The 10,955-nt window shown below is 43.9% G+C and overlaps 1 protein-coding gene across 2 annotated transcripts in view; it reads right to left on the reverse strand.

The window, feature by feature from the left end:
* The window catches only part of LOC149138454 (splicing factor SF3a60 homolog), a 145,577-nt gene extending 134,844 nt beyond the window's left edge, over positions 1-10,733 (reverse strand). Inside the window, exons 1-3 of one of the 2 annotated variants that reach the window (XM_089447986.1) lie at positions 10,598-10,733; positions 10,163-10,485; positions 9,938-10,051 (exon numbers count right to left, since the gene is read on the reverse strand). In XM_089447986.1, the coding sequence (XP_089304112.1) occupies positions 9,938-10,051; positions 10,163-10,336 (288 nt within the window). In that variant the 5' untranslated portion in view covers positions 10,337-10,485; positions 10,598-10,733. Of the gene's footprint in view, positions 1-9,937; positions 10,052-10,162; positions 10,547-10,597 lie in introns of those variants that run through there. The other variant, XM_089447985.1, reaches the window with a different exon arrangement.
* Positions 10,734-10,955: the final 222 nt, after the last annotated feature.

Consider the following 10,955-nt stretch of genomic DNA (forward strand, 5'->3'; position numbering starts at 1 on the left):
ACAGTCCCCAAAATCAAACAAATATTTCTTGACCTTGCAAATAACATTGTGTGAGTTATAACATTGTGGTAAGGATGGAAAACTTCAATCGTAGGATGGAAATGGCGCGACCACACCCTGACACGGGGTAGGCCCTCTGCAGTACACCTGGTACCAACCTGCAACTTAGGTTTGTTCCCCTGCAGCTTCTCAACCGTAACTGTTTGGCGACCTCCGTTCCATTGCACCCCAGCTTACCTCCCGCAATGGTGACTGAACCCTATCGTTTTCGATTTTGCGCTATCGTTTTTGGTCCCCGCCTATGTCGGTTACTCTGGAAAATGGCGGCAGCTGGTGTAACCCCCGGGGCATCAATGGAGACCGACCTTATAGATTACTCTAAGGACCCCCTTGAGGGCATCTCCATCTTTGGCAGGCAGTCCAGTTCTGAGGCATACTTCCCGTTCAGCAGAGAACTCACCGAGGTTATCGCTCCGCTTCCATCGCTCACGGGACAAACCAGTGCAGTTATCGACCTCCTGGAAGTACCTGTTACCTAGCCGGCTTCAGTTGCGCCCCCTCTGACGCCAATCCCCCATCATTTCGCTTCCAGGTTATCTAGCCCAGATCAGGCAGCTGGGTCATCTGGCATATCCTCCCTCCAACCTTCGGCAACCTCTCATTTCCCATCCCAGTCTCTGCTCGGAGAGGCCCCACCCTATCTTGCTCCCTCTTCCTCGCCCTTGGAGCCTGCACACCCCTCTGGCTACTATACTAACGTCCCTCCCCTCCCAGACACTTTCCCTACTGGTCCAAATCTGTCATCCCCAAACCCTAACCCTAACCCTCTTAACCCTAATCTTGAAGAAACACCTGAAGGTGCTAAGGACACAGAGCCTAGTCTTGGGAAGAAGCAAAGGTGTGTCAAACCTAGGGCACAAGAAGTATTTATTGATTGGGAAGAAGATTTTCAGTGGCAAGATACCATGGACATGGCGGCAACAGTCCTGGTAGGCAGAGTCAGGGGAAGAAACTACACTACGGCAAGACTTAAGCAGTGGGTTGCGGAAATCTGGGGCCATCACCTGGTTGATCTGCCTTTTGTTCAAACATTTGTTCGAGGCTGGTTTGCTCTACGCTTTCAGGCACATTGAACAAGCCCCAGTTATGTTAAGGAGATGGAGTCCGCTATTTGACCCGGACAGAGAACAACTTGGGTTGGGGCCAATTTGGGTTCATCTCCCTGGACTGCCACTCCATTTCTGGACCGAAGATATCTTCAGAAGAATTGGGAATTCTCTGGGTACATACCTAGACTATGATAGATCCTATCTCTCTACTGGGGTCATGGCCTATGCGCGGATATTGGTTCATCTAGACATTAGAGGAGGGTTATAGGAAAAAGTCACTCTTCGATGGAGGAACTATAACCGGATCCAGATTCTGGACTATGAGGGTGTCCCCTTTCGTTGCAGACGCTGCCACAAGGTGGGACACCTCTACAAGGATTGCCCTCTTCTCGCGAAATCAAAGGCAGGCAACAAAGGGAAGACCTCTTCAGCTGGGGGAGCTCAGCCACAGGCGGATCACTCGGATGAGGCAGATCAAATGGACACTGATGCAGATGGATCCAAGCTTGCCTCGACGGCTCCGAAGAAGCATGGGAAAGCACCTCTTCGGCCACCTTCACCTCCGCTGACTAGGTCTAAGGCAACCGTTGGAGTCGCGCTATCTTCAAGTATGTCCAATCCTATCCCTTGCTCTGCATCTATTAATTGTACATCTGCTCATAAGGATAATTCTAAGGGAACTCGGTAGGACCCAGATAAGCCTCAACCCAGTCTAAGCCACCCGGTTTGTCCCCTCAATTCTCATGTACCTGTTCCATCCCATACTGCCCCTTAGTGGAGACACCATGGGAATTGAACCCTGGATCTGATCCCGCCCCTCACCGATATCACCTCCGATCGCATACTCAGACACCAACGCCAGATGCTATTGGCATTGGCCTTGTCCCTCCCTCCACCACTCCGAAGCTCCCTCGAGGCAGACCTTCCTCCCTGTCAAAAGCTAAACAAAAGGCAGGAATGGAGGTGGCCACAGGCAAACAACTTACACTCGATAGGGTCCTTAGAGCACAGAGCCCCCTGGAGTCGTCTCCCCCATGAAGGTACTCTCCTTCAATTGCAGAGGTATTGGTAGTCCCAAAAAAAACTGAGGAGGCTTCTCCAGAAGGAGCCGATTGATCTGGTCTTCCTACAAGAAACCCTAGGTGGGGTCGATACAATTTCCCCTCTAATGGAATCCATGCTCCCAGCATGGCATTTCCAAGCTATTGATGTAAATGGCCGCTTGGGGGGCATCGCTCTGGGTTAACTCCCGCTCAATAAATCTTAAGGGCACTTGCGGAGACATAGGCTTCATTAGGGCAGATATATACTCTACTGAGCTGGGAACAAAGATCAGAATGATAAACATATATGGGCCCTACCACCATCAGGAGAATTTCTGGGAGCGGCTTTTGTCAGCCAACATTTTACAATCTGATAATATCATACTAGGAGGAGACCTTAATTTCTCTCTAGGCTACTCGAAGTCTTGGGGGCACCACGCACAAGTTGACCCCTTAGCAGTCTTCTTCGAGCAGCTCCTAGATTCACACAATCTCATTGACATCCCATCTGCCAAACTTCCCCAACCTGGAGGAATAGAAGAAGAGAGGAGGACAGCCTTGCCAGGGGACTCGATCATTTCCTCATCAAGGAACAATTCCTAGAGCAGGGCTTCACTTATCGCCAATGGGTGGGATTGGGTGGCCTCTCAAACCACCTGCCAATTTAAGACGAAATGTTAGCAAACCACGAGCACCTTTCAAATTCAATTCTACATGGTTGAAAGATAACTCCTATATATGCCTCGTCACAGACTTTTGGAAGGCCCACCCACCTGCAAGCAAAGGGAACATAACTGAAGGGTTCGTGGCCAACCTGAAGGAATTGAAGAAGCTATCCAAGATATGGGCACATAATAAGAGGAGTGCAGAAGAACATCTGTTAAATAATATCGAACTAGAGATTGCCAATCTAGAGGACAACAGTGGGGGCACCTTCCCTTCAAATGAACTCAGGGACAAGCTCACAGATTTAACAGCCAAACAAGGAAACATTCTCAAGGAAAGGGAGGAAACTTGGAGATTGCGGAGCAGAGCTATTTGGCTGAAGGAAGGTGATGATAATTCCAAATTTTTCCATAAATTTGCAAATGGAAGGAAAGTTATTAATACTATATGGAAACTGACAAATGAGCAAGGAGTTGAGGTGGACACCTTCCCTCACCTAGCCTCCCTGGCTACCTCTCACTTCAAACAGGTCTACCAAGCCCCCCCCTAATGCTACCCTAGCAGAGATCATTAGAGTAGCACAGCTTTTCCCTCGGTTTATCGAACAAGAGGATGTTATGGATCTTTACAGAGAAGTCACACTGGGGGAGCTGGAGGCCACCCTGAAATGGTTTAAGAAGGATAAGAGCCCTGGTCCAGATGGTTGGTCGGTAGAGTTCTATCTGGCCTTTTTTGACATTCTAGGACAAGATCTGCTCAAGGTCATCGAGGAATGCAGGATGACTGGCCGTATGCATGGGGCCATCAATTCCACCTTCATCGCCCTCATCCCCAAATCAGACAATCCATCATCTTTCAATGATTTTCGACCCATCTCCCTATGTAACTGCCTATACAAAATCATATCCAAAATCATTGCAAACCGCCTCCGCCCCATCCTTTCCACCCACATATCTTCAGAACAATTTGCCTTCCTACAGGATCATTAGATACATGAGGCCATAGGAACAGCCCAGGAAGTACTGCACTCCATTCAGACTAAGAAGATCAAAGGTATGATCCTCAAGGCTGATCTATCAAAAGCTTTCAACCGGGTAAGCTGGCTTTACATCAGAATGCTCCTTACTCATCTAGGATTTCCTGTGGGAGTCATTAAATGGATCATGTGTTGCATTACCAATATATCCTTTAGTGTCCTGATAAATGGGGTTGCATCTCCTTTCTTTGGCTCTGAAAGAGGACTCAGACAGGGGTGCCCATTATCTCCCCTACTTTTCCTCCTAGTCATGGAAGGGCTAAGCAGACTGATCAAGGACATGCACCATAGAGGCAGGCTCTCGGGAATCAAGATATCGGACAGATGCACGATAACACACCTCCTTTTCATGGATGATGTGCTAATGTTTCTAAATGGGGGGATAGGAGACCTTACCACCATCCAACACACCATCAATCTATTCAAAACCGCTACAGGCATGATCATTAATAACTCAAAATCCACCATAACAGTTTCAGAATGCTCTCCTCATGAGATACACTTTGCATTACAAAGGTTCCCATTTACCCTGATGCAGCTAGATGAAGGCCTCCGATACTTGGGATACAGACTGAAGCCACTCAGATATAAAATAGTGGACTGGATATGGTTGATTTCTAAGCTTGAGAGAAGACTTAATATATGGTATCATAAGCATCTTTCCAGAGCCGGAAGATTGGTGCTCATCAAAGCGGTTCTGGAGGCCACCCCCGTTTACTGGATGTCCCTCACATGGATTCCAAGAGGCATCCTCAATAGAATACAAAACCTCTGCTGCAAATTCCTGTGGAAAGGCAAACAAACAAGGAGGATATATGCATGGGCAAAATGGGATCTTCTATCTATCCCTAAGAAATGGGGCGGTTGGGGTATAAAGAATTTGGAAGATTTCTCCTCTGCACTTGCGGCCAAGCTAGGGTGGCAATTAGTCACCACTAACAGCCTCTGGACCAAAATTGCAGTCGCTAAGTATATTGAACCATTAAGGCCATTGGACTAGCTGAGACAATCAAGCTGGAACAAATCTGGGGTCTCAAATATATGGAAAGCGATTCTGAATTCAATGTCACTTATACGGGACAACCTTACATGGAGAATATCTGATGGGACATCTGTTCGCATAGGCCGTGACCCTTGGATAGGATGTGGGAATGCACACCTGCTACCTGAAGGCTTACTCTAGAACCTTAATGAGAAAGGAATCACACACTTAATACACATTGTGGACCAGGAGAGATCAACTTTCCTGCACCAAGCGTGGAAGTCAGCCCATAGCCTGCTCCTTCCTATTCAGTGGCACCAATCTTGGAGCACTTACACAACAGCCCTCACTGAGTCTCACATTCGAATAAGAGAAGGGGAGGATGAGATTACATGGGCCATCGCAAAAAATGGTCGGTACTCCCCAAAAGAGGGGTATCTACATCTGGCCAATCGACACAAGCCTCACCACATAGATTCATGGTGGAAAGGAATGTGGAAGCTCAAAGCACCTCCTCGAACAAGATTACTCATGTGGTCCATACTGAAGAATAAGGTACCGACGGGAGACAACCTGAACAGAAGAGGGCAATAAGGACAGCACTGAAACATTGGATCACCTGTTTCTCTCATGTCCCATCACAATCGAACTTTGGAGCTCCATTCTATCTCACACACCCTCATCCACCAGCTGGAGGGGACAGACCACTAAGGAGGTATGGGCAAACTGGTGGTCATCTGTACCTACTCCGAAAGCTAGGAACCTCCCCCTACTCATTAGTTGGGAAATTTGGATAGCCAGGAACCGCACCATCTTCCAGGACTCCGCCCCCCATTGGCCATCCATCATAGCCAGAATTCTAGCTGACTACAGCGCACTACCCGAGGACGATGCCAACTCTCCTCCCAGAATTATCATCCCTAAGTCCATTGATCACTCACAGCCCTAGGCATATTTTGATGGATCGGCACAAGAGACAGGATGTGGTGGTGGGGCAGCACTATATATAACAGATTCACACTTCTATCATATTCAAATGGGACTTGGAAATGGCACAAACAACTATGCAGAGCTCATCACTGCAAAAAATCTCATACAATTTGCAATCGAAAAAAATTGTCATAATCTACAAGTTTTTGGTGACTCGAAAATTGTTTGCAACTAGATTAACAAAACATCAACATGTCATGCATACACATTGCGACACATATTGGATGAGGTGCATGAATACATTAAATATTTTGAAAATTAAGCATGTCACCATATCTACAGGGAATGGAACACACTCGCTGACAAACTTTCCAAAGAGGCAGCGATCAGGCCATGCAAAATCTAAATGATCCAGGACCAACGAGAAGGAGAACAGTACCAATACTACCACCACCCATACATGGACCATGCGGCTCAAGCTCAATAGGAGCCTGAAATCATTTGATATTTGACCTGTTATTTTTGTTTATATTTATATTGCTTATACATAAACAACACATCTTTACAAGAATACTCTCTGCGTAGAGTAATAAAATTTTGAGTTTTTTAAACAGCTCTTTTTTAAGGATTGTCTCCCTGCGTGGAGAACATATTATTGTTTCTTAATTTTGGACAGGCACACAACCTACTAAATCATGCATTTGCTTATAGCATCTACAACATGTAATTTTCCTATCTTAATGAAAATTACGATTTTTCCAAACAGAAAAAAAGTAGACGCTTTGCTTCCTAGATTTTTGGGAAATGACACTTCCACATCCCCACTTCCAAAAAACGTCCCCACTTCGTGCACCATTGTGCAAAAGTCTCTCACATATCACCTTAAAATATTTGTTGATGTAAATTAACCTAATTTTAACATAGAAAAAAAGCTCATTGTTATATGTTGGCTTATTGAGCTAAAGTAAAACTTTAGATAAAGTTAATTATTTACTTTAGTGATTGAGTTTTAATCTTAGCCATCAATCTCAAGTGAGGCAACATCTAATCTCAAACGTCCATCGCTTTGAGATTAGGGTTAGGGTTAAGATTAGGGTTTTGGCTCAATGTAAAGTTATAAAGGCAAGGCTAAGGTGAGAAGATGAGATATATGAGATACAACAGCAGCTCAAGAGCAGCATCTCAATAAGTATGCGCTTTGTCTGACAGAGTGTAGAGACGCTAGAGATCCATTTTTGCGAGAGAAAACAAATTTGTTCGATCAGATCTAGAGTTTTGTAATCATCGTTTTCTCAGTTGGGCCATTATCCTAGGACAAGAGACCAAGTAAGTTTTGTTATTAATTTATTAATGAAGAATTACTGATTGTGTAAAAATTTATGTTGCACAAAACATCTAGGAACCCAGCGTTATGTGCCATACCAGTGGAACCCAGCATTATGTGCCATACCAGTGGAACCCAGCGTTATGTGCCATACCAGTGCTCAAAACGTCACTAAAATGCAACCGAAATGCCTAGGTGGCATTCCCTAATCTAGGAATTTCCCTAAACATTTTGGGGGTGTTTCGGCCCAAAACTGCCTTGTTTTGGCCCAAATTTGCCCTGTTTCCATGACCTTTTTGCTTCGGGGGGCTCACTCAAGTTCAGTGATTAAGTTTTAATCTTAGCCGCCGATCTCAAGTGAGGCAAGATCTAATCTCAACCGCCCATCACTTTGAGATTAGGGTTAGGGTTAAAATTAGAGTTTTGGCTCAATGTAAAGTTATAAAGGCAAGGCTAAGGTGAGGAGATGAGATATATGAGATACAACAGCATCTCAATGAGCATGCGCTTTGTCTGACAGAGTGTAGAGAGGCTAGAGATCCATTTTTGCGAGAGAGAACAAATTTGTTCGATTAGATCTAGAGTTTTGTAATCAGCATTTTCTCGGTTGGGCCATTATCCTAGGACAAGAGCCCAAGTAAGTTTTGTTATTAATTTATTAATGAAGAATTATTGATTGTGTAAAAATTTATGTTGCACAAAACATCTAGGAACCGAGAATTATGTGCCATACCAGTGGAACCCAGCGTTATGTGCCATACCAGTGGAACCCAACGTTATGTGCCATACCAGTACTCAAAATGTCGCTAAAATGTACCGAAATGCCTGGGTGGCATTCCCTAATCTAGAAATTTCACTAAATATTTTGGGGCTGTTTCGGCCCAAAACTACCTTGTTTTGGCCCAAATTTGCCCTATTTCCATGACCTTTTTGCTTCGGGGGGCTCACTCAAGTTTAGTGATTAAGTTTTAATCTTAGCCGTCGATCTCAAGTGAGGCAAGATCTAATCTCAACCGTCCATCGCTTTGAGATTAGCGTTAGGGTTAAGATTAGGGTTTTGGATCAATGTAAAGTTATAAAGGCAAGGCTAAGGTGAGGAGATGAGATATATAAGATACAACAGCATCTCAATGAGCATGCACTTTGTCTAATAGAGTGTAGAGAGGCTAGAGATTCATTTTTGCAAGAGAGGACAAATTTGTTCGATCAGATCTAGAGTTTTGTAATCAGCATTTTCTCAGTTGGGCCATTATCCTAGGACAAGAGCCCAAGTAAGTTTTGTTATTAACTTATTAATGAAGAATTATTGATTGTGTAAAAACTTATGTTGCACAAAACGTCTAGGAACCCAGCGTTATGCGCCATACCAGTGGAACCCAATGTTATGTGCTATACCAATTCTCAAAACGTCGCTAAAATGCAATCGAAATGCCTGGGTGGCATTCCCTAATCTAGAAATTTCATTAAACATTTTTGGGGTGTTTCAACCCAAAATTGCCTTGTTTTGGCCCAAATTTGCCCTGTTTCCATGACTTTTTTGCTTCTAGGGGCTCACTCAAGCACCCAAGAAGGGTGTGGGGCCCTTCTATGGCCAAAAAAGATTTAATCTACCACTAAATTTTATCTCTAATCACTCCACAAACTAATTTATCTTTAATCAATCCACGCTCTACCTCTGCTAAAAAAGCTCATTGTTATGTTTTTGCTAATGAAGATGAGGATGAGGATTATAAAATATGTAATTGTACTTGTCATTAGCTCATGTTTTATTTCATTTTCAGCTCTTATAAAGGCTGATTTTGGATGTAATGCCTCATGTATAAAGGTTGGTTTTCAAATCTTGTATGTACAGCCTTATCTATAAAGGATAATTTTGGATTTTGAATCATATATTCATCTATGAGAGTTAATATAGACTAGGTTTTACTTCTGAAATGTCATTTATGTGTCTCATTCTTTTCTTTTTTTTGCAAGATAATGCATTATTAACTTTTTTTTTTTTTAAAAGTTACATACATACATATATATGAAGTTTCGGCATCTCGTGCAACTTACGCAGAGATCTGTTTATGACATATGTATATGTGATTCAGATCAAATTTTTGCTTCCACTATAATTTGTGGGTTATGAATCTGGCCCTGTTTTTGTTCAGTTAATAATTGCTGGGAACCAAATACCAGGTGTTGCGTTCAGTAAATTCTAACACCCTATCAGGATAACATAAGTTCCAAAGGTAATGAGGCCAACTGCAAGTGCAGGGTTATTATGGTGGAGTCGCAAGTCCGGAGAGATTTTAGCAGAATAACCACTCCTCATACCTGTCACCTAAGCCAAAGGGATATGCTCTTTTCAAAGATATGAGACTGGATACAAGTATGGGGTGATTTTAGCAGGATAACTATCGCTAACAACTAGGTGAGGTGGGAACTGGTCTCTTCCGGATGTTCTGAGATTCTAGGAGGTCATAAAGCCAAATCCACCTGCTTGTAGGTAGTAGACACGGAGAATATATGGTTTCCCTCGGCAGTTACCTAGCCACCCAACTGCCTGCCGACGGGTGATTTATCACAGGCCAGGGGGGCTATACCAAAGCAATTGTAGAGGATGAGCCTGCTGCTCAGAGGAAAAAAAAAATATCCCTAACACCTCGCGCTAAAGCAGAGAGAAGTCTGTTCATGCATTTAAAGGGTGGATGCCGAGTGCACTCTCGGGCAATTCTGGCAGACAGAATGAAGTTCACTCTAAGCAATGTAACCCCTGGGGGCATGTTGCTTGACGCACTTCCAAAATAATAAATGCCTACTCTCAATGAAAATTAAATTAGGTCTTATATCTTTAAGCTATACCTCTTTCAGACGATCATAAAATGCACTGAAGACGTTCTGCCCGCTCACGCCTTGACCTCCAAGAGCAGCGATTTCATCCTTCCTGGAGTGATCCTCGTCCTCGTATATCTCAATCTGTCCATCAAACAATTTATTTAGTTATTTAAAACCCTAATGCCGCTACTGGCAACTTAAAGAGAGTGATAAAAGACAAAGTAAGAGACTGGGGTGCGGCTAATGACTGACCAATTTTTGTGTAGTGGACATGATACCGTCAACCATATTGCGAACGCGGTGGTTCTGATGCATTCTCTCCTTGTTGGTCTCGGGTTCCCTCTGGAGATCCTTGACAATCAACCTCTCGAGGCGCTCCACCTCTTCGTGGGCGCCCCTCGTAACTTCCAGGAGCGTCGACGACATGGTCTACTGTGCTGCTGCTCTGCCTTTTTCAGCCGACAGGTCGTGACTGTGCTTATCGCAGTGCAGATAGGAGCCTTTGTCTCCCGGAACTTTGAGCTTTCCTCGTTTCAGCGACGGCTGCAGAGGAAAACTGGCCGAAAATGGAAGGCCTGCAATTAAAATTGTCCTCGAAGTAGTTATTTAAAACCAACAAAGAATGCATGGTAGTGTCCATACACGTTTTGATCAAACTGTATTAATAGAAAACAGAGCAGTAAATACCATGATCGAATGAAGGGCTTCGTTACAAAAAATTTAAGGCGCTGACTTCGGTAAAAGGATGATGAATAACTTAATTTTGTATGGAATGGATATTTTTTAATTGCTATGAAATTTTGAGTATGAGTCCAGTTTTACATAATTTAAAATTCATTGTTTCGATGGGGTGTTACCACTGATTTAATGGGTTTCTTGGAGGTTGCGTCTTTCTGCTTCGAATTGTCTCGACGCATTTAAGGATTGTAGATGGTTGAAGGCATTAGCTTACGGATGCATGTAAAGTTTAAGGGGGAGGTATGGTCTTTAAATGACATTTTTTTTAATGTGGAATTTGGATTCTGCAATGGCTAGTGTGAAAAGT

This window comes from Pinus tabuliformis, chromosome X (genome assembly GCF_031772625.1).
Source record: "Pinus tabuliformis cultivar Carrire ecotype Pingquan chromosome X, CPIR1, whole genome shotgun sequence".
Classification (NCBI taxonomy): Eukaryota; Viridiplantae; Streptophyta; class Pinopsida; order Pinales; family Pinaceae; genus Pinus; species Pinus tabuliformis.